The sequence below is a fragment of the Arvicanthis niloticus genome, unplaced genomic scaffold (assembly GCF_011762505.2).
Source record: "Arvicanthis niloticus isolate mArvNil1 unplaced genomic scaffold, mArvNil1.pat.X pat_scaffold_646_arrow_ctg1, whole genome shotgun sequence".
Lineage (NCBI taxonomy): Eukaryota > Metazoa > Chordata > Mammalia > Rodentia > Muridae > Arvicanthis > Arvicanthis niloticus.
The window spans coordinates 3,150-27,793 of NW_023046262.1; the positions used below are offsets into that span (position 1 = coordinate 3,150).

Genomic DNA, 24,644 nt, shown 5'->3' on the forward strand with positions numbered 1-24,644 from the left:
CTGCCCTCACCCATTACTCCAGCACCATGCTAGCACCAAGGCTGTTCCAGATTCCTATTCTCTTTAGAACAACAAGGTTGTTCTCCTTGCCCTCCCTATTCTCAATATCCTCCCTTCTGGGGTTCTGGTCATATCCTTCTTCTGGGTGCCTCTATTGTGAGTTGTGTTCTCTCTCTCCTCTCTCTCTCTCTCTCTCTCTCTCTCTCTCTCTCTCTCTCTCTCACTCAATAAAACCCTCCCCCAACCAAGGAGCCATTTCACTCATTTATTTTAAATAAAAAGTGCAGTGGATTGGTTTTAAATCCAGAAACATAGAGATTTCTGGACTGGTCTAGAGGACATCGAAAAAATGAATCATGATCTATCTATCGAGTTTCTACAGCATAAAAAACTAGCCTCCTCCCATGGTGCCTGCTTTAAGGACCTCACTAAGCCAGGTAACCTAGCTTATCAGGCCCCCTTATGTGTCCACAGGCCTTGCTTCCCTTCATCCCTCCTGTCAGTTTCCTGCTGTGTCAAAGCAACCTCATCTTTACTATATTTCCTCCCAAAAGGAACAGTAAGACTCCCCATAACACAAAGTTCTTACTGGTCTTCCGACCTTCAGTTTGGAATCTATCAAAAGTTCCAATATCACTGAAGGCAAGAGAAGAGACCCAGTTTCCCAGGGCTAGTTAAGTCTTCCCCCAAACCCAAATCCCCAAACCATTCACATCATATCCCACTCCCAGTTGTTGGTTCCTAACACCTCCACACCTTATCAGCTTTCCTCACACTAGTACCTTTCACCTAATTCAGGAAACCCACACAATTAACTAACCTCACCTAATCAGGTTACAAGCGGTCACCACCTTGTCCCTAGGGCACTCCTTTTCCTTATGGCACAACTGGAAAGTTAAACTGTGCCCAGTAACCTGTTTCAACCTTATCCTGTTAGCTCTCCCACAGCACAGGGCTGCCTTGGATCTGCCTGGTAACTGGACAGGGGTTTGTATACCCTGGCCTGCTCTTGCCTACCATATCTCACATCTCTCCAGACAGTCCACTCCCCATGCTTGCCCCTCTACTTCAATAAAAACAAAACCAGTTATCTGATTCAACCCCTTACTAACAACTCTCGGCATCCTCTGTAGGCTTGGAACTGGGTGGCAGGCCTAAGAATCTTTACTTCAGTTAACTTCTGGCTCTCCAGCCCTGAGAAAGCCTTGAGAAAATTTCTGATCAGCCTGACACCCTTCAGAATCTACTTGGTTCTTTGGCTATTGAGAAGTGACAAAGCTACAGAGAGCAGACCTCCTGCCTATAGTCCGCAGAGGGATGGGAAATCACCTATAGGAATAATACTGCTTCTGCACCAACCAAATCAGAACTAGTTTAGGGCCCAAAGACTTAGAAACCAGGCACAAAATCTCAACAAGTTTCACTCCAGACAGGCCCTCCACTCCCTCCTATCCAGGCCCCTCCCCTTCCTCCAGATAGTACATGTTTACCTTGTTTAAACTCTATAGGGAGATTCTGCCTGGAGTGCTTTCTGCTATCATCCAGTCTACCACCCTAGACAAGATAAAGTCAATGCTCCTCTCAGCTATATAGATAGAGATACAAACACACGTATACACATATACACATATATACATATATCTTAGTTAGGGTTTTATTGATGTGAAGAGACACTAAGACCAAGGCAACTCTTATATATAAAGACAAACTTTCATTGGGGCTGGCACACTGTTTCAGGGGTTTAGTGCATTATCAGGTGAGAAACATGGCAGCATCCATATATATGTGGGGCACTATTTTTTTTTTTTTTTGGATGTAACTACTCCCTGATCAGGGGGAGGGGGGATTTTTATTTTGGGATTCTTGGCTCTGGAGTGACTCTGATCTTTGGAAAAAGGGAAATTTCCGGCCTCTCCTTAAAACCAAAGGCCCTAAACTGTGTTCAAAGTTCCAGGAAGCCAGCTATTTGTATAATTCTCAAAGATTGAAAAAGAAAAGCAGCTGACTCCAACCCCAGTGGCTGCAGAAACAGAGAGCAGACCTTGTCCTCCTGTAGTTAAAATGCAAACGTTAACTAGAAAGAAAAAAAACCAAACAGCTTATTTCCCCCATGTTGTCCCCAATGAAACCCTGTCCTTCCCTTCCCTTACCCTCAACTATAAAAACCCCACCCCCATCATGTGCTATGCATGCTTACATTATAATCACAGTGCTTCATGGGCTTGGGATACCCCTTGTAGGCTAAATAGGTCTGCCTCTTGCTAGTGAGGTTGATCTGAATTTTCATTGTTTCCTTTCTCAGTTTCAGTTCTTACAGAGATAGACCAGGTAGGGCTTGGACCTGAGCAAACAGTGGGAAAATTAAAGTCTGATGTCCTTTGAGGTTTGCCAAGTCCAGTAGGAAGTTCAGGTTGGCCTCCTGCCAGAAGAGAGTGCAGAGTGAGTCCAGAGGGGCCCCACATAACACTATAGCATAGCCAAGCAGACTAGCAGCAGACAGCCCAAATCCTCTCTCTTTACCAGGACCTGGCTCTGCAGAGGCTTTGCATCTGCAGCAAGGGTGACAAGTGACAGAAGGCTACAACAGCTCTGTCTGTAGCCCCAGCTCCTTGACACTAAGGTCCACATTGGCTCACTCTCCTGCCCCACCTGCTTATATCTAATGTGTGTGGAAGCACACGGGTGTAGCTCTGGTGTTATGCTGATGTCTGAAAGAAATGAGAAGTCAGACGCCAGACAATGCTCAAAACACACTGGGCCACTTTGCATGTGATCCTATATTTATCTCACAGGACAAACAGCAACAGCAACCACAGATATTCCTCTGGTTCGGCTTCCTCTCAACCAGTTCCTATAGACTGATCCAGAAGTGCTTTTAGACTTTTGTGTAAACAGCTATAAACCTTAAGACATAAAGTATTGCTTTTTAAGTCTTAAATAAGTTAACTCCTTTGATGTTTACATTTCTACTGGAACTGACCAGTCTAACTAGAATTATGTAAGAAAAACAAATCTTTAAGTAGGCTTTGGATTCCATAACAGAAGGTTTCTGTTAATGTTTCAATTTTAAGACAGGAAAAGTTATAGCAATGGGTTTCAACTAACTTGGAAATTATTCAGATTTTTAAAAGAAATTATGTGTTTGAGTGTTTTCTCTGTGTAGGAGAAGCTAAGGTAGGAAGAGTAAGGAAAGGAAGAGGAGGAGAAGGAAGAGGAGGAGCTAAGGGAGAGATGGAGGAGGAGAGAAGACATGGAGGCTGATATTCACTTGTCTGTAGCAGTCAAGGTAGTTGGTATATCTAGGTTGGGTATTGGGTTATACCTCTGATTGTATGGTCATCTTGTTATTGATCATTACTAAATACATAAGCCTTTGGATAATCTAAGCATTAGAGTCTTATCTGTATTGAGCCTGCATGGTTGGTGGGATGGTCTGGGCACTGCCCAGCCTTGCAGAGACAGTGTGGAAGACTGGCAGAGCCATCTCCCACACTGGTGTCTCGTGGGTGGCGGGGCTGGCTGCAGTGCACACGTGGCAGGCTGGCTGCAGCTTAGAGAGTTGGCTTGACTGGCGGCCGCTTTTTAAAATAATTACTACAACATCTCTGCATGTATGTCTATATACCACATGCATGTCTGGTGCCTGGAGAATCAAGAAGAGGACAGTGGATGCCCTGGGACTGTGGTTACAGACTGCTGTGAACCACATGTGAATGCTGAGAATTGAACCACGGTTCTCTGTAAGAGCAGCCAGTGTTCTCTTAACTAGGCAGCCATCTTTCCAGCCCCACCAATTCAGATATTTTTAATAAATAAATTATTACTTAATTTTAAGGTTTTGAGTTATTGAGATTTTTTTTAAAGCTAATTTTTAGGGAGAGACACATTTATTCAACATCATTATTCTGAATTATCAGTCTGCCATTTGAAATTAATGCTACACTAAGCTTTTGTCAGAGATGCAATGATTATTGCAATAGGAGGCAGAACACACAACTTGCCAAAGTGTCAAGGATAAGGATAAGGGATGGAGTGTTCTACCCTGTATGGACATCTGCACCATGAAGAAAGTCAGGGAACATTACAGAAGAGGGTGAGGGAAGGCTCTAAGCCCACACTTTTAACTTCTGAGCGAATTCTAAGATGCTTCTGCTCCTGCTCCTGCTCCTTCCTTCTCCTCCTTCAACTTCTCCTTCTTCTTCCTTTTCTTTTTCTTTAATAATTAATGGCATTGGAATTTTGATGATTATATTGAATCTGTAGACTGCTTCTATTAAGATAGTTACCTTTACAACAGTGAACTTTCTAATCCATGAGGAGGTCTTTCCATCTTCTAGTGCCTTCCTCCATTTCTTTCTTCATTATAGAAGTCTTTCATTTCCTTGGTTAGAAGAATATATGCTTTTCATGACAATTGTGAGATTCTACTCCTGATTCTTCCTTGAAATGTTATTGGTATACGATATAGCCACTGGTTTTGTGTGCTGATTTTGCATCCTGCTTCTTTGCTGAAAGTGTTTATCAGTCTAAGAGTTTTCTGATAGAGTCTTTAGGTTCTCTTTTATATACAACAAATCATAGAATCTATAAATTAGGAAACTTTAATGCCTTCTTTTTTATTTGTATTCCTTTTATTTACACCTTGTTCTACTGATCTGGCTGAGACTCCTAGTACTGTACTGAACAAGAATGGAGAAAGATGGCACACATATCATATTCCTAGTTTGATTGGAAATGCTTTGATTTTTCATCTCATCTATTATAATTTTATCTATAAATGTGCCACATATAACCTTCATTATAGTGAGAAATGTTCCTTTTATTCCTTTCTTCAGGACTTTTATCCTGAAGGTCTGTTGGATTTTGTCAAAAGCCCTTTTTGCACCTACTGAGATGATCTTGTGAGTTTTGTTTTGAGCCATTTATGTAATATTTCCCATTATTGCATGTTCATTTATGCATATTGAACTGTTTCTGTATCTCTGGAATGAAGCCAACTTGATCATGATGAATGAACTTTTTCATGTGTTCTTGAATCTCCTGACTGAGAAGATAAACCACCTTATTTTTCTTAATAAAATAAGAAAGCTGATGCAAGACATGAAAGAGGAATTTTAAAAAGACTCAGAAATTCTGAAGAAAAAAAATAATCTGGACTGTTGGAAATGACAAACATACTAATTCATGGAAGAAGCTCTGTGGAGAGTCTTAGAAACAGAATGGACCAAGTAGAAGACAGACTATCTGAGCCTGAAGATAAAGTACACAACTGAAATAATTAGGCAAGGACAAAGATAAAAATCAGAAGATGTCAGTGGGACATCTAAGATATATGTGACACTCTGCAAAGATCAAACCTATGGGTAGGAGGCATAGAATGGGAATCTAGTTCTAAAGGCATAGAAAACATTAAGGAAAAAAAGACAGTTTTCTAAAGTTAGGGAAAGAGATGCTTTCCCAGACTATACTGGTTAGTAGGCAAGTGTGTGGGGCATTTTCTTGAGTGATGTTGGGGGTCCAGCCCACTATGGGTGGAGTAACTCCTGGACAGGCATTCCAGGGTTGTATAAAAAAGCAAGATGAGTGAGCCATGGAGAGCAAGGCAGCAAGCAGCATTCCTCCATGGTCTCTGCTTCAGCTCCTGCCTCCAGGTTCCTGCTTCAGTCCCAGCCTTAACTGTCCTCAGGCTGTAATGTGCAAGTGTGAGTAAAAGTCCTTTTTCCCCAAGTAGCTTTTGGTCAGTGTGCTAGCACAGCAATAGAAACCTAAGTAGGACAGATACCAAGAGATGTTCCAAATACATGGACCTAAGAGGTAAGTGCCAGGGTTTTAATGTCTGACAAAACAGGCTCAACCCAGTGATAAAGGATAAAGATGGTTGCTTCATGTTGTTTAAGAGAACATCAAGAGGTCATAATGACTGTTAATACGTATGCACCCAATTTCATAAAACAATACTGTATAAACCATATACACTCTTAGGCTCGAGTGATCACTCAGCACAGTACCTGCCCAACAACCACAATGCAAGTAAAGGTAAAAGGAAAGTAGAATGAACAAATACAAGAGAAGTACTCACCTGGTGTCGTGGTGCACACCTTTAGTCCAGCACTTGGGAGGCAGAGGTTGAAGGCTGTGAGTTCCAGGACACCTAGCACTACATAAAAACCCTGTCTTTTTTTTTTTTTTTTAATGTTATCAAAAGAAGGGATTCTACTATATTAATGGAAAAATGATAACATAGTTTATTTCCACATAAGGACAAATTATATTCCAAATAACCACATAATTTCAAGAAAGACTTTTCCTAAAATATATATTTTTTTTTTTACAAAGTGTAACCCTGTTGCTTTGAATTCTGACCCTGATGCCTTGAATTCTGGAAAAGCCACCTTGTACATTAGTATTACCTTAAACTAAAATATTCTAAAACATCCATACCATGTATGGGTCTCATTTACATAGCTGAAAAATCTTTCTAGATATCTTTCATGATAAATGATGCTGTTGATAATTTTACTCTGTAGAGTAATTTAGTGATTTTTCCACTTTTACAAATAAAGAACACATATACATACATATACCAAACACACACACACACACACACACACACACACACACACACACACTTTTCTAATGGCTTGTACCGGCGACCAGGGAGTTACATTTTGTCAAACCCAGATTGAACAGAGTTGAATTGAGATTAATACAGAGAAAGGCGTGCTCTGGATGTGTTGTCCTTTGTAGTTCCTGAAGCATTAGGTGAATAGTAAAAACTTCAAAGAGCTTCTTGTTACTCCTGTAAAAGAATGGGCATATTACATAATTACTTATAAACTTGAGAGAACTTATGCAAATGTGAGAAAATAGCACTTGCTTCTTAAAACAAAGGAGAAAATGGTTGGCTATAGGATTAAGATGCTAAGAAAACTAGGTTTTATGAGCCAAGCCCAGAGTGAAAAAAACATTAAAGGCAAAAAAGAATATAGTTTATATTCTGAAAACTGTTCCCTACTCACTAACAGAAGAACTCCTAGGAACAAGGAAGCCCTGTTTCCCACAGTTAGACAAACCCAGCAGTTACCTCAAGGGTCTAAAATGGCAGTGTACTACTCATTCCTCTCACAGACATTCAAGCTTAGTGCAGTGGTGCGCACCTTTAACCCCAGCACTCTGAGGCAGAGGTAGGCAGATTTGAGTTCCAGGACAGCCTGGTCTACACACCAAGTTCTAAGATAGTCAGAGCTACATAGAGATCTTTTGTCTTACATAATAAAAGAAGAAAAAAAGAGGAGGAGAAACAAAGAAGACAGAAGAAGAAGAAGGAGGAGGAGGAAGAGGAGGAAAAAGAAGAAGACGAGGAGCAGGAAGAGAAAGAAGAGGAGAAGGCATTTGGTAATTTCATTTTAGTTAGAATCCTATCTTAAATATAAACAGAACTACACCATATTTTATTTTCTTATCTGAGTGTATCTGCCTCTTGAGAGAAATTATCAAAAAGCCCAGCATTACATGAGGTAGAGACAGGTGTTTCCCAGAGCTCACTGGTCATGTAGCCTAGCTAATCAGTAAGCTCCAAGTTCAGTGAGAGACCATGTCTCAAAAAAAAAGAGGAAGACACTTAATATCAACCTTGAGCTTCCACATGTACACACACACACACACACACATATATATACATATACACACACAGATATACATACATAGAGACATACACACACATACATATATACACACACACACACAAGAGACATACAGACACACAGACATACACATACACAGAGACAGACACACAGACATGCACCAAAATGCAAATTTACTATCACTTTGATTTTCTCATCTGTCTTATATAAAATACCAGTGTGCAGTGACTTGTTCTGATGTTATCACTTGATTGATAAACTTGTTCTTAGTGGAAGAGTCATGCAGTTAGTCCTGGGTTACCATTACCATAAAAACCAAAAGCAACCCCCAATATATAAATAGTTTCCTTCTCAACATCTTAAGTAAGAAACCCTTTTTCTTGGATTTGCATGCTGTCTCTGATATTTAAAGTTTTCTTAGATGAACTGAACCAATTGAGAAGCAACTATATATTCAAACACTAATGTCCATTATTAAATCTGTGTGTGTCTTTAAAGTGTGTGTGTATGAGAAATAATGTGTGAGAGAGTGAGCATGTTTGAGTGTGTGTATGGTTATGTAAGTGTGCATAGGTGTGTGTGTGTGTGTGTGTTTTGGTACAGGCATATGCAGGTGGGTGTATGCGTAAAGGACAAGGGAAGGTGTCTGGCATACTACTATCTACCACTCTCTGATTTATTCCTTAGAAACAAGGTCTCTCACTGAATCTGGAGTTATGCTGGTACCCACCAAGGCCTGGTGCTCCTCCTGTCTCTCTTCCCCTAGTGCACCCACACACAGTGCTGGGCTCAAAGGTGCACACGGCCACACGTGGCCTTTTATGTGAGTCCTGAGGGTTGAACTCAAGGTCCTCATACTTATAAAGTACCTGCTTTTACCTGCTGAGCCTTTCTTAGCCCCAAGTATGTGGTCTTTGATATAATTCATATTCATGATTCTTAAATCTTTACATCTATAGATTGGAAATCATAATCAAATTAGAATTAATAATTGAAGTAAAACTAGCTTGAGATTGAGACTGAAAAGGCAGCCCCAATAATGATCAGAATATAATTATCAATTAAAAATGTTACAAAAAAGGACTTCCTTACTTGATTTTGGAAAGCTTCTGTAGGATAATGCTGAGCTTTTCCAGGATGTGAAGATCAAGTTTAGGGGTTCGCAGCAGCACAGAACAAGTGCGAAAAAACAAAGAGTTGCTACAGGCTTCTAGGAAAGGCTGCAGGGACTCTGCAAAACAAGTAGTCATGCGTTACTGTAAGGAGTGTTAAAAGGAAATTACAAAAGCAAAGCCAGAACTAAGTGAGTCATGCATCAACACTGGCTTGGACCGTCATGCTTTCATCCTTAAACTTTAGGACAAAATTATCATTTGAAAAGCAAAAGCAAACTCTTGTTGGGCATCACACGGAGCCGGTTATTATCTGATACAAAGCATGCTTGAAAGAAAAGGAGAACATGTTTCTTCAATAAACTTCTAACTGGAAGCCCAGTTGAGGTGATTGTAAATAAGAAATTCTGTTAAGTATAAATTATTTTTCTTTAAAGCCCCTATAACAACTCTGTATTAGATAGGAAAGAACATTTTGAGCATAAGAGCTGATGAATGAAAGATTGAAAACCTAAGAATAAACACTTTAAGGAATCACTGTGGAAAAGCAGGCAGAAACTTGAGGATCAAGGAGTCTGCTGTCTCCTAGAATGTCAGAAGCTACAACTATGAAGTCTCATCAACATGACTGCTTAAACATGAGCTGAACAAGGACAACAAAAGTCATACCAACATGGATGGGGGTGGGGGGAAACCCACAAGGCCTTAGGCTTACACAAAGAACCACAGGTAGCTAAGGATGCAGAGGAAGGGGGTCTTCTCCAGGGAAGAGCACAGCTATCTACTGCCTACCCTATACCAAGTGTTCAGCCTTGAGACATAAGCATGCCTGTAACATTCTACAGACTGAGCAGCTTGGATGCATGTATTTAGGCATGTGTGTGTGTGTGTGTTTATTTATGCACATATGTGTTTAACAACAACTAATGAAAAAAAGAGGTGTCAAGTTTGAAAGAAAACAAGGAAGGACATATGGGAGGGTTTGAAGGAGAAAAGGGTCATGATGTAATTATATAATAATCTCAAAACAGAATAAACGAAAACTTGAAAGTTCACATAAAAATAAATTTATCTGAAAAATTAAAATCAAAATAAAAACTAAAATAATCAAAACAAAAAAGAAATTACAAACTTAAAAGAGAGGAAGTGAGAGATGACTTTGCTTATATTTGCCTTAAGTTGAAATCACGAATGAGGTCTTATAAATCAATTAGAAAAGATGTACCTATTTTTTTTTTAATGAGCACAACTGACCCAACTATAAGAGAACAAAATATACTCAATCTCATTAAGAATAAAGTAATAAGCTGGGTGATGGCGGTGCACGCCTTTAATCCCAGCATTCAGGACGCAAAGGCAGGTGGATATCCAAGTTCAAGGCCAGCCTGGTCTACAGAGTGAGTTCCAGGACAGCTAGAGTTACACAGAGAAACCCTGTCTTGAAACCTCCTGTCTCCCAAGAAAAAAATAAAATAGTAGAAATTTCTCAAATTTGTTACCAAACACCTTAAATGCACATATCCTGTTACTGAGGAACTCTGTCTTGGGGCTGGAGATATGGCTCGGCAGTTAAGAGCACTGAATGCTCTTCCAGACAACCTGGGTTCAATTCCCAGCAACCACATGGAATCTTCACAACTGTCTATAACTCCAAGATCTGACACTCTCACATAGACATACATACAGGCCAAATGCCAATGCACATAAAATAAAAGTAAATGATTTCAAAGAAAGAAAGAGATAAAGAGAAGAAAGAAAGAAAGAAAGAAAGAAAGAAAGAAAGAAAGGAAGGAAGGAAGAAAAAAAAAACTGTGCCTGTAAGAACCATCCAATAAAGATGCATGCAAAGGTTTCAGAAGTCCTACTTCATTCACTGTGTTTATTACAAGATAATGTATGAAAATACTTTGGAAACATGGGTAAGGGCTAGCTAGGAGAGGCTGAAAAACAATACCACCAACAAAAATCACCCAAGGTCAAATTGGACCCTTTAAAGCCGGCCATTTCTGTAGTAAAAAGTCTCTACAAAAGGCTTTTCTAAAAAAAATGAATACAAGTTAAGTTATTTCCCATAAAAGATATAAGCCCACAATAGCTTTGCATTCACCTTGCTTTTTATATGTAGAAACACAACTTGGACGGCTTGTATGTTACTATCTTGAGACAGTATTGATTAAAATACACCATTGAAGCAACAAAATCTAAACTGTAAGGAAAGCCAGGGAAACAGAAATCAGCTGGAGGAAAAAGAAAGGCATCTATGAGAGCCACACCGGCCACTGTCATTGGGCTGAGAGCCATGGCTTGAACAGGACTTAGGCCTTGGGGAAGCCTCCCTACTATTATTATTTTGCTAAACAGACAATAATGTTCAACTGTTTTTGTTTTCCAAAGCAGTGTTTCTTTGCACAGGCCTGGCTGTCCTGGAAGACCAGGCCTGTCTCTGCCTCCTGAGTGCTGGGATTAAAGGCACGCACCACCACTGACCAGCTTACCATAAACTTTTATTTGTACTAGATTTTGATAAACACGCAGACCCACAACTAGCCAAAGTACAGAAAACTCAAATGCTTGGCCCTAAGTGGAACACAGACACTGTAGTCCTCCTCTCGAAGGTCAGGGGTCACTGAGGAAGCGAAGGCAATAGTGAAGTGCTATAAGCAGTGGATGATACAAGGAAACAGTGTCCTCTGGACACAGCAGGGTGGCTGCACATATAACTCGTGGCATTTGTGACAGCACGCACAAGACCTGCACAAGCCCGAACTGGACCAAATCTCAACATGAAGTGGGGAGTTAGGTATAAAACCCCACCCCACCCATGAGCGATCAGCAACTGTTAGCTGCTGAGAGCGAGTAGTCAGTCTCCTCTAAGAGGGTAGCCCCAGCTAAGCCACACAAGCGCCAGGGGAGGTGCACACATCCAAGAACAGCTGGGCAAGCACCAACTGGTCTTGGTGGGAGGAGAACAAGCAAACAGGTGGACAGGAGAGAGAGTAGATCTGAGAAGAGCTGGGGAAGGGAATGTGTATGATCAACACAAAACACACTGTACTAGTAAAAATAAAAGAAAAATAAAACCTGAAAGTTCTAGATAAAAACACAGGGAATTCTGTTCAAGACACTAAGGTGGGCAATAACTTTCTGGACATAACTTCAAGAGTACAAAACTAGCCCTCAAAATCAGCAGATGGGGCTATATGACAATAAGCTTCTGCACAGCAGAGGAAGCCATCAGCAGAGCCCACAGACAGCCCAGAGAACGGGAGAGAACCTTTCCAGCTACACTTCAGACATGGGGCAAACAACCAGAATTTACAGAGAACTGCAGAAAATAGATATCTAGGAAGAAAAACTGCAAATCAATAAGCAGGGCAATGAATTACAGCAAGTGAGAAAGAAAGGAAGGAAAGAAGGGAGGGAGGAAGGGAGAGGGGGAAGGAAGGAGGCAGACAGAAAGACAAACGGCCAATAAGCATTTTATTTATTTTTTATTATTTATTTATTTATTTATTTATTTATTTATTTATTTATTGGTTTTTCGAGACAGGGTTTCTCTGTGTAGTCCTGGCTGTCCTGGAACTCACTCTGTAGACCAGGCTGGCCTCGAACTCAGAAATCCGCCTGCCTCTGCCTCACAAGTGCTGGGATGAAAGGCGTGCCAATAAGCATTTTAAAATGTTCAATATCCCTAGTCATCAGGGAAATGCTTCTAGGTCACGCCTCAGCCCAGTTAGAGTGGCTGTCATCAAGAAAGTTGACAAATATTTGAGGATGCAGAGAAAGAAGAACTGCTGGGGGGAGTCCACACGGCCATGATGGGAATCAGCCTGGCGGAGCCTCAGAAAACTGGAAACAGACTTGCCATATGCTGCAGCTACTGTCCTCCTGGGCATATGCACACAGAACTCCTCGTGCTACAGTGGAGAGATCTGCATGCCATGTCCAGTGCTGCCATACTCAATACAGCAGGGAAACGCAAGCAACTTAGGTGCTCTTCAAAAAGTGAATGAGTAATAAAAATTTAAACATATATAAAACAGAGTACTATTCAGCTCTAACGAAAAACAAAATTACAAAACTTGCAGGAAAATGGATGAACTTATACTGCATAATATTAAGCAATTTCACCTAATCTCAGGGGGGAAAAATTAATCAATCAAATATTCTCCTTCATATGTGGATCCTAGCCCACAGAGTTATATGTGTACAATGCATATATAAAAACAAATATACACGTGAATATAGCATTCAGAAAGAGGAACAAGAAGGACAATGAGACAGAGAAATGCACACTAGTGAGTTCCCATATATATTCTATGCACTTAAGTCCTTTGAATACTCTCTCAAGGCATAACACATTTTCTGTGCACAGTGCATGCTTCACTGAGCCTTGGCCACTTTGTGATTCCAAGAGGGGCTGTTACCTGACTGGGAGATATAAATTTTAAATTATGATTTCTGCTATTTAAATATTCCTGTAGGATGTACTTCTTTGTAAATATGCCTCAATTTAGTGTATTTTATTTTTGAATATGAATTTTAGCTATCTAGTTAACACAGAATGAAGTAGGAAATGTGTACAAAGTCACCATAATTTTGAAATTCCTGAGAATTCCTGAGATACTGATTTATTGTCCCTGAATCTCAAAGCGCAACATGCCAGGGATTTGAAAATACTGGGAAGCCACTGTGGAAATCAGTATGGAGATTCCCCCAAAAAACTAAATCTAGCACCACCCTATCAGCAATCTGCACTACGAAGTCAGCACACCACAGAGCTTGGTGCGTCCGCATTTACAGCTGCATCATTCACAACAGCTGGGAAGCGGACGGACCATTCGATGTCCATCAACAAGTGAGGTAATAAAGAAAACATGGCACATACACATTCCCGAGGGAATTCTCTATGGCATAAAGAAAAACAAGATCATGACATTTTCTGAAAACAGATGCAAATGGAATTATGAAAAACGAAATAAATCAGACTCAGAGACAAAGTTCACATTATTTCTCAAAGAGCTTACGTTTCAGATTATACATAGCTATGAGCTATGTCAATGTTTGTGTTTGCAGGATACTGAAGTAGAGAAAGAACCATGAGAGGAGAGGAGGAGGTTGCAGGGGATGTGGGAAATAGGAATGACAATGGGAGCTGTGTTGGGAAGGGACAAAGGAAGACTAACTGGAAGAAGAACGGAGCCAGCTGGTGAAGGGGCACAGAGGAGGGAAGGGGCGTACAACGAAGTATGACACATACATATCAAGATGCCATGATGAAATCGCATTCTGTGTGCTGACCTAAACAATAACTTTTGAAAACAGCCACCATTTATAGCACTATGCAGGAGTGCCTGGAGTGTGCGGTTAACACATTTCCCTCTAATCACAGAACAAAGGTATCATCTCTTCACAGACATAAAAGATAAGCACTTACTTGACTCTACTGTCATCTGAAGCAGGCTGTCGATGGCGTTGGATAAGAGCCCTTTTACTGGACATTCTCAGGTGTTTTAGGATTACTGGAACTGCTTGGTACTCCAAAAATAAGGATTTTCCTTCATCTGTCTTCAAGTCCAAACAAAGGGAGTCAAATGCTTGAGCTAGGTAGTCAGCTAGAAACATAAACAACCAACCGTCTGTGCATCAGTTACTCAATCAGAAACAGAAGGTTAAACAAAAAAACAGCTATCACTTTAATAAAATAAAAATATTTTATAAATTAAATAACAAGAGATCACAAGTTTAGATTCAGCCCCCTCACTGGTTATTAGAACTCATGGGGAAGGAGAGAGAAAAGTCAGTCCAATTACAATGGCAGAAACTCGTTTAGCACATTCATATTTCAAAATACGAATTAAAATAATAAGCCCCACTGAGCAATGGTGCCACATGCCTTTAATCCCAGCACTCAGGAGGAAGAGCAGGAAGATCTCTGTGAGTTCAAGGCCAGCCTGGTCTACAGAGTGAGTTCTAGAACAGTCAAGGCTACACCGAGAAACCCTGTCTAAAAATCAAAATATTAATAATAACCCAATTTTGTTTTTATACTAAAAAAGAAAAATAATGATTAACATTAAGTAGTACAATAGTATGTATTTCTGCATTTGGTTGTAATCACCACACACTTCTATGAACTTAAACAACATCAGTATTTATATCTTTAAAATAGCTTCTAAGATCCCCAGAAAGGAGGTCCACTTAAGTCACAGGATAGCACGCACCCAAAGGACACACGAGAGACCGTCTTGCTGTAAAGCACATGAGGTGGTTTATTAAATCAGAGCTCTGGGCCAGCCCATATCCCCATATCTCACATAGGGGATAGAGGGACTGACCTCGTGGCTCAGTGGTCTAGCGCTTATATATGGGCGGGGTAGGGAAAAAGTGAACTTTCGCGCGGGTGCACAGGATTGGTTGTTTTACTTTTTTTTTGAACACTAGTAGGCCGTACCATGGGGGCAGGGTGTAGTTCCTCTCTTGGCCAGTCAGTTTCTGGGATGTTCTTAACAGGCCTTTGTCCTGTAACTCCCCCTCCTCTGTAACTAATTAGATGGACCCAAACCTGCTGGCAGGTGCCTCTCTGCCCAAGGTCTAAGGCGAAAAAATCCATACATATTTCATAAATGGCCTTTATAATTTTTCACTCTACACTACGTCTTGTTACTGATTTCCAAATGTCTCCTCATTTAAAACTGTAACTAAACACAAACTTGCTCAATGAGTTTTAAACATGGACTTCTATCACACCATTCAAAAACAACTTCCAAAAGACTGGGCTATCCTCTGGCCCACTACATTCTGTAACCTACCCATTATTATGAAGATTTTACCAAGACCAGCACTAGAATGGCACTTTGAGAATGGATTCCTTAACACCCTACCTTGAAATCTTTCACAGGTGACTGGCAAACCACTAAATCAAGAGAAGCACTGGTTTGATTAGAGTCAATGCAAAAGAGAAAAAATCAGAGACTTGTATCATTACACTTTGATTCAGCAGTAATGATACCCCATTACGTCACATACAATAGTTTTACACTGCTTTCAGTTGTGTACAATTTATTTTCCAAAACATTCCTTCTGTATATGATTTCAAGAAAGAAACAAACAAAAAATCCATGCTGGTCACGTAACATTAAGTTACCTTTTTTAAAATTAATATTTCTGTTTAACAGAGAAAGCTTAACAGAGTGTCTTGGGCCCGGTGTGGTGACATAATCCTTTCACAAAGCAGGCAGAAGCAGGCAGAACTTTGTGAGTTCCAGGCCAGCTGGGACTACATAGCCAGACCCTATCTTCAAAAGAAAAAAAAGTAAGTCTTGGCTCCAATGTACTAAGCCGAATCTCCTAGTGGTAGCAGGTGAGCGATGCCTCCCTGTGAGCTGTCGGTTGGGGGAGGGGAGGGGCTGGAGACCACCAGGACAGGATAGGGCCATTGCTTAGTTGCCCCTCAGAGCTAGATGACAAGACCTTTGGTTGTAGAACACAGAGAACTCAGGTGGCCCTAGGCAGCTTCCCTGCCTGCTTTCTCAGTCCCTGGAAGGTGCCACTCAGGCTGCTGGAGGAAAGGGTCAGTGTAGCAACAGCCTTGTGCAGCCAGGAACCTTACAAGCTACCAAAACAATCTGTCGGGCAACCGTGGCCTGACTGCTGTGTTCTGGTGAAGCGCCTGAGTTCAGTTCCCAGCTGCCGGGTTGGGTGGCTCACAACCCTCTCTAACTCCACTTCCATAGGGGCTGACACCTCTGGCTTTCACTAATAAAAACTAATGAAGAACTTTAATATGCCACTTGACTTAATCTTTGACTTAAAAATGAACTCTGCAAACAAATGCATATTAAGCCAAATCCCTAGGTTCTGTTCAGATTTGTCTGGTTTGTGCATGTTTGCCTCTTCATGTCCGTGCAGAGGACAGACACCGGTGTTTTTCCTTCCTTTTTTTTTTAAATTAAAATATAATTACATCATTTTCCTTTCTTCATTCTTCCCCCCACCCCCATGTATATTCCCACTCCCAAATTCATGGCCTCCAGCCTTTTTTCTTTGTTTTGAGTTGGGGGTCTCTCACTGAACTTGAATCTCGTTTTGGCTACACAGGCTGGCCAGTGAGCCCAAGCCATACACCTGTCTACAGCCCTCACTGCTGGGATTAGAGATCCACACTGCTGTGCTCGGCTTTCATATGGATGGTAAGGACCTAACCTCAGGTCCTTATGCTTGCTCAGCAGACACCCAAGTTACCAAATCATCTGCCAGGCCCAAACTTAAAAAAAAAAAAAAAAAAGCAACAATATGGATATACTAGACAAGCCCGCTGTCTTCACAGAGACAAGCTTCACAGCAGTGCCCTCTGCTGTATTTGAGATGACCTGCAACAGCTAGCATGATTAAGTGGACCAGGGCTGTTTGGTAATAAAGAGTCTTACTGCATAGCTCTGCCCAGTCTGGAACATCATATGTAGATCAGGCTAGCCTTAAATGTGCCTGAGTTCCCTTGCCTTGGCTTCTCTAGTGCTGATTGTACATGTTCATAACCGCATCCAGCTTCGTGGTACTTTTTTTGTTAAATATTTAACCTACAAGCTTAAAAGTTCGTCCGTCTTTCTTCTTTCATTCTTTTTTCTTTCTGTTTAATCCTTTGGTCTGGTCTTTTGCTTGTATATTACAGTTTCTTATATATTACAGTTTCTTATTTTTGTGTTTTTATGGTGTTTTTTATGGTGTTGTGTTTCTATGTGTGTTTCTTGTGCTAATTCGTTTTATTTAAAAATTTTGTTTGTTTTGGCTGTTTGTTTTCTGAAGAGAAACAGGAGTGGAGTTAGGTTGATGAGAAGGATCTTGGAGAAAATGAGGGAGAAAAGAATCATGATCAGAATATAGTGAATGAAAAAAATCAAATTTTAAAAACGAGGGGAAAAATTTTCCCTTAACAGTTTTCACAGAGGAAAGGCCATTCAGAGTCTGCCCCACCTGGGGAATCTATCCCATATACAGACACCAAACCCAGACACTACTGTGGATCCAAGAAGTGTATGCTGACAGGAGCCTGAGATAGCTGTCTCCTGAGAGGCATTGCCAGAGCCTGACAAATACAGAGGCAGATGTTAGCAACCAACCATTGGACTGAGCACGGGGTCCCCAATGGAGGAGTTAGAGAAAGGACTGAAGGAGCTGAAGGGGTTTGCAACCCTATAGGAAGAACAACAATATCAACCAACCAGATCCCTCAGAGCTCCCAGGGACTAAACCACCAACCACAGAGTACATATGGAGGGACCCATGGCTCCAGCTGCATATGTAGCAGAGGATGGCCTTATCTGGCATCAATGGGAGGGAAGGCCCTTGGTCCTGTGGAGGCTTCATGCCCCAGTATAGGGGAATGCCAGGGCAGTGAGATGGGAGTGGGTGGGTGGGTAAAGGAGCACCCTCATAGAAGCAGGGGGATGAGGGATGGGATAGGGGAGTTCCAGAGGGGAAACCAGGAAAGGGGATAACATTTGAAATGTAAATACATAAAATATTCAATTTAAAAAAAAAGTTTTCACAGAAAATAGTATTTGGTTATTTTTTTCTAAAGTGAATCTTTTAAAAATATTTATTTTACTTGTAATTATACATGTACATGTGGGGAGTAGAGGGAGTGTGTCCATGGATGTGGGCACCTGAAGAGACCATTAGAGGGTGTGGGATCTTCTGGAACTGGTTACAGGTGCTGTGCGCTGCTCAACAAAAGCCAATCTGTTTCTCTCAATCATGGTAGATTATTTTTAAAAAGGTGAGAAATTCTCTGCAGTGACTCTCATGAGAAAGCAGCTCTGCTGCCAGCTCTGACCCTTGCTGAACCTGGTGACATGGCCAAAGCACAGTAAAAGTGATGCCTTGTGGACAAGCACCCAGCCACATGGGCTCCTGAGTCTTCTGGAAGATTCAAAATAGATCCCACGATGAGAGGAAGATCAGTGCAGAAAAGACCAGGGAGCTAAGCCCAGGCCAAATTTCCAATGCAAGGATCTGTAAGCCAGTTATCTAAATTTTAAAAGATTTCATCTTGTTTTCTGTGTATGTGTGCACCACGTGCATGCCTAGTGCCCACAGAGGAAATGATAAGGCATTGGATCCTCTGGAGCTAAAGTTAGAGGCGAGTGTGAGCTATCTCACATGGGTGCTGGGAACCAAACCCAGGTTTTCTGTAAGAGCAGCAAGTACTCTTAAATGCTCAGCCACCTCTCAGCCCCATGTATGTTTAAGTCACTTGCTTGGTATTTTATTATATCAAAAGGCAGCTAATGTAGTCTTTAAAAATGTAGTCTTAATTATGATCTCAAGTAAAACCAATTCTTAAACATTACTAAGCAATGTTTATTGATAATAACAATCAGCTAGTTAAGAATTTACTATATGACAACCTTTGCTGAACTTTTACATTGATTCTTTCATTTAAGCTTTTAAAAAGTAAACTAGGCCAGTGCTATATACATGTGTAACTTCCAGGACTTGGGACAATGATGATGGAGAATCTGGAGTTCCAGGTGAGCCTTGACACATAATGTCTTATGCTCACCTGTCCAAAATATCATGATGGAAACTGAAAAAGACATGATTTGCCATGTCAAAAAGTAGTGGGGCTCAGATTAAGTTACCCGTGGTGCTGGAGGGCTGGCTCCACAGCTGAGAGCACTTGCAAAGGACCCAGGTTTGGTTCTCAGCACCCACATGGCAGCTCATGACCACTTGCAACCCCAGTTCCAGGAGATCTAGGTCAGATCTTCTGACCTCCATGGGTACCAGTCATGTACCAGCACACATATATGCATACAGGCACAGCATTCATACACCCAATAAAAAGAAATCTTTTTAAAACCATGAAAGATAAAGGGTTGATATCATTTTAAAACAGTAAAAGAGAAATCATCTAGCAGAAAATAGATCAAGGCTATCAACAGAAAATCTATAGAAAAGAAACTGTAAATTACACACATGCAAAAGGTTAAGCTTGAAGTGGTACCACACATCATTAAGTTCCAGCACTCATAAGGCAGAGACAAGAAAATCTCTGTGAGTTCCAGGCTAGTCTGGTCTACATAGTTAGACCCTATCTCAAAGACAAACCCAAACAAAATCATTATATGAAGCCATATTTGCATTAAATAAGACTGGAAAATACTTAAAAAAAAAAAAAAAACCAGTAACCCTAAATGCTGGAATAAATGGTTCAAGAAATGGCAGCACACACACACAGACACACACACACACACACACACACACACACACACAGACAAACACATGTACATGTGGGTGTACACACACACACACAGCCACTCTCCAGACACCAATACATAAAAATACATCCCAAACATATCCACACACGGACACATCCACACATATACAAAACAGACACACACACACTAGCTGAAAGGATATAATAATCTCATTCTTTTTGAGAAAGGTGGCAATGTCCGCTAAAATTAGGACAGCATATCCTTTCATACATCAGTGTCATATTGATTCGTTTATTACACATTTTAAAAGTGCTAAGGCATTTATAAGTCTATGTTAATATTTGCAGTGGCAAATATAAGTAATGAGTGAAACATCCCATTGGTATCATGTTGAAGTGATGACTGGCTAAAAAGGTTTTTTTCTTTTTAAAGCTACACAGAATACTTTAAAAATAACAGATTCAGTCTATACATATGGATCTGGAAGTTAAATAAAATACACTTGTGATTAAAAGACACAGGCTCAGCATGAATGGGAAAGAGGCAGGCTACTGAGTCCCATATCTATGAATGGGAAAGAGGCAGGCTACGGAGTCCATATCTAGGTAACTACTGGCAACTGAAGGAGAGGGTGTGGCCTGGGAAATCACTCCCAGGCGATTTTTCAAAAAAAAAAAAAAAAAAAAAAAAAGAATTCATAAAGTTGATGGGAAGTGTGGTAAAGTATAGAGGGAAAGTCAAGAATGAGGAAATGTGGTACAGATTTGATGAAAGTACATAAAAATAATAGAAGATACAATATATGGGTATATGGGGAGAGGCTACGGAGGTACTGGCAGGTGACAGCTGCTGGCAGAGGGACAGTCACTTTTTTTTGAGGAGTGGCCACTGGTAGGTTGCTCATGCCTCAGTGGACAACTCCACACCCATGCACATCTGGGCATTTCTATTCTGATTCAGTGCGTTATTTTGTAGACGCTCACGACCACTCAGTGGCCTGTATGTGCGGCTGCAGACCTGTCCTTGGAGGACACGAGCATGCGAGTCCTCAGTAGTGATGTCCTGTGGAGGCACAGAGAGGACCTGCACTCCTTCACACCAGTCTGTCATCGTTGGTCGAGGAGCAACGAGCTCAGGAGCTGGCACAGTCCGCTCAGCCCGGCTGCTCCACAGCAGGCTTCTCAGCAGTGGCTTGCTTTTTGTCCTCCATCTCTTCAGGGTCTCTGCCGAGGAAGAGATTGGGAATGACTTCCCACGGGTGCCCAGAGAAGATGGTGCATGCACAGAACTTCCCAAGTCAGGATCCACCACATCAGACCCACTGAGGGAGCTCCCTTTTGTAGTTGCTAGGGGTAGCACTGCCCACATAGTGCAGAGCAGAATTTGTGTTACCCAGAGCGTGGTAGGCAGGCTGGCATAAGATGCCTTTATGAGGGGCTGGTGGCCAGCCCTAGGATCAGTGGCCACCAAAAGGGAGGCTCCCTAAAGGCTGCCTGGATCTGGCTGGTGAAAGTCCCAAGAATGAAGAAGGCAGCAATTGGAGTGGCCCTAGTGACAGCAACAAACAACAGCATGGCTTGCTGGGCAGTGTTCCCAGAGAGAATGATGAAGGCATCAGTGTGCAATGATAGCTCGAGCAGCAAACCACAACTTCTCCAGGCCCCTTGGGATTTATGATGGAAACAGCAACACTTTTTCCTTCTGCAGATGCACCATTTGGAATTCACAGTTGGTTCCATGTAAGTTGGGTTCCAGTGGCAAGGAATTTGAGGACATCCTCTTCCTTCATCTACTGACCATCAAGAACTCTGTACATTGTGTGTGTGTTCTCTAAGTTACAAATGAGAATCAAAACCAACACTGGTATGAACCTGGCCTTGGCAGTGTGACTATGGGGTTAGAAGTGTTGTAAAAGGAGGACATCATCATCTCAAAGGGAGGGGTTAGGAGAGGTGAGGGTAGACGGAATGGAGGAGGAGAATGGGTGTGAGGAGAGGTGAGGGTAGACGGAATGGAGGAGGAGAATGGGGGACATAAGCAAGATGCATTCTATACATGTATGAAGTCTTCAACAAATGTCTAAGTTCAAGAAAAAAGATAAGCATATAGACGTGTTTGAGAACAGAGGACGGTGCTGACGTAACTGAGGTGGTCAGTTAGTTATATACACCTCCTGGAGAGTAGTACACTCCCTTCATTCATGACCAAGAGCTTTAAAAATGACTAGATGACTCAAATAGGAGCCCATGTCGCTGCAGCCACTTGAATGCTGGCAAAGATGCCCAAGTATATAATAAAGGCAGCCTCTCCAGCAAATGTGCCGCAAAAACTGGCGTATTTCTTCCAAATACCCATATAAAAGAATGAGAGTGGACCCTTCTTTCTCATCCTGTAACAAAAAGCAACTCCACATGGATCAGAAACCTTAGTGCAAGACCTCAAACTCAAACTGTGAGAGGAAAAGGCAGGGCAGACACTCTGAGATGTAGGTATGGGCAACAACTTTCTGGAGAGGACTCTAACTGCTCAGAAAATAATGCCAACAATTGACAAGTGGGTTTCATTACTTCAAAGACGTCTGCATAATAAAACCAGAAAGATGCATTCTGAATGGGCAAAGGCTTCATTCAACTATACACATTACAGAGGATATATACTCAAAAGTGGAACAAAAAGAGACTTAAACAATTCCAATCAATAAATGGGCCAAAGAAAGGAACAGTCAGTTCTCAAAAAAATGATGAAACACACATGGCCAAAAGCATTTTTAAAAATGCTTAATTTTACTAGCCATCAGAGAAATACAAACTAGAATTAAAAGGAGATTCCCTCTTGCCCTAGTCAGGATGGCAGTCCCTAAGAAAAGAAGTAGCAGGCTGCAGAGATGGCTCAGAGGTTAAGAGCACTAATTGCTCTCCCAGAGGGTCTGAGTTCAATTCCCAGCAACCACATGGTGGCTCACAACCATCTGTAATGGGATCTGGTGCCCTCTTCTGGTGTGCCTGAAGGCAGTGGCAGTGTACTCACATACATTAAGTAAGTCCTAAAAAGAAAAGTATCAATAAATGCTGGCAAGACATTCAGGACACACACACACACACACACACACACACACACACCCCTCAGGGCTAGATCATTATATACACTGCTTGGGGGAATGTAAACCTGGCCAGCTTCTATAAAAACCAGTTTGGAAGTATCTCAAAAAATTAAAAGCAGATGTAGTCTGTGGCCCAGCTACCCATGAACTTCCCCAGGGGATTCAAGTATCCATCATGAAGACACTTGCACAGCAATGTTAACTGTGGTACTGTTCACAAAAGCTGAGTTATAAAGCCAACCTCGGCATGTGTAGGAGTGGAGAGAGAAGACGTGGTGTATATGCACAATGGAATTTCAAAACTGTCATTTGTAGGAAAACTGAGGCAAATGGAAATTACCATATTAAGTCAGTTCTGTCTCAGAAAGACAGCTTGTTTTCTCTTACTTGTGGGTCCTAGACTTTATACAGATATAAAATCATGTTATGTACATAAGGCATGAAAGTAAATGCAGAACTGTCTGGGCGAGCACAGGGGACTAATGGGAAGGGGCAAGAGAAAAGGAAAAGAATGGAGTATAGGGGAAGGCATGCTCAGAGGATGTTATGGATCTGCTTACAGTGTCTTTATGAAGCTGAGTTCTATGCACCATGAAAACGTGTCAGTAAGCGTGTAAACGAGCCTCTCTGGCAGCAACGCCTGCAATCTGGGCGGGAACTTCAGGATTCAGCTTTCCTGCATTACCACCCAAAGGTAAAACCCAAGGGTAGGGTTTTCGATGAGGCCTTTGTGTTTCTTTCTTTCTTTTTTTTCTTTCTTTCTTTTTAGATTTATTTATTATATAAACAGTGTTCTGCCTGAATATATGCCTGCATGCCAGAAGAGGGCATCAGATCTCATTATAGATGGTTGTGAGCCATCATGTGGTTGCTGGGAATTGAACTAGGGACCTTTGGAAGAACAGTCAGTGCTATCAACCTCTGAGCCATCTCTCCAGCCCGTCTCTCATGTTTCTTTAAATAACCATCACCCATACCCCTGTGTGTAACCCAAGCTAACAGTAAATAATCATTACTGTGCATACAATGCTCTTAGATTATGTTTTCATACCTCTGAACTTATCCCAGTTGTGATTGTTACTACATCTGTCACTCCAGAAAGCTCCTTTATGCCTTTCATAATTTCTCCTTCTATCACCAACTCTAAACCTAAGCAATCATTAAAGGTTTGTGTCAACAGGAAGGGGAGAAATGATGTATATTTTAATTTTAAAAAAAAATAAGGTTTCTGCCACAGGATGGCACTTTCTGTCCTTCAGTATTTGTCTATTTTACAATAAATTGAAGTAATCATCTTCAGTGTCTTTTAGCTTCTTTCACTTGTCATAATTATTTTTGTGCCACTGCATATATCAACAGCCTGCTCTTTTTCACTGCTGAGTAGTATTCCATTGTGTGGCTGTAACAGCACTTCTTTCTTCATTCAGTCTCTGATGGACATCTGGATTGTATCATTTTCAGGCTGGGCAGTGCATGTGAGTCTGATATGGAGAAATCACACAAGACCTGTGTGCAAAAGTATGCTCGTTTCTCTTGGGAAAATGCATTGATGGGACAGAATTGAAGA

At 41.3% G+C, this 24,644-nt stretch overlaps 1 protein-coding gene across 1 annotated transcript in view; it reads right to left on the minus strand.

Annotated features, from left to right (window-relative positions):
* Positions 1-6,255: 6,255 nt before the first annotated feature.
* The window catches only part of LOC117702282 (coiled-coil domain-containing protein 138-like), a gene marked incomplete at its 5' end in the record, with an annotated part of 49,788 nt that continues 31,399 nt past the window's right edge, over positions 6,256-24,644 (minus strand). The window contains 4 exon segments of the mRNA XM_034493514.2: positions 6,256-6,799; positions 8,736-8,874; positions 14,193-14,247; positions 14,249-14,370. Coding sequence (XP_034349405.1) covers positions 6,634-6,799; positions 8,736-8,874; positions 14,193-14,247; positions 14,249-14,370 — 482 coding nt within the window.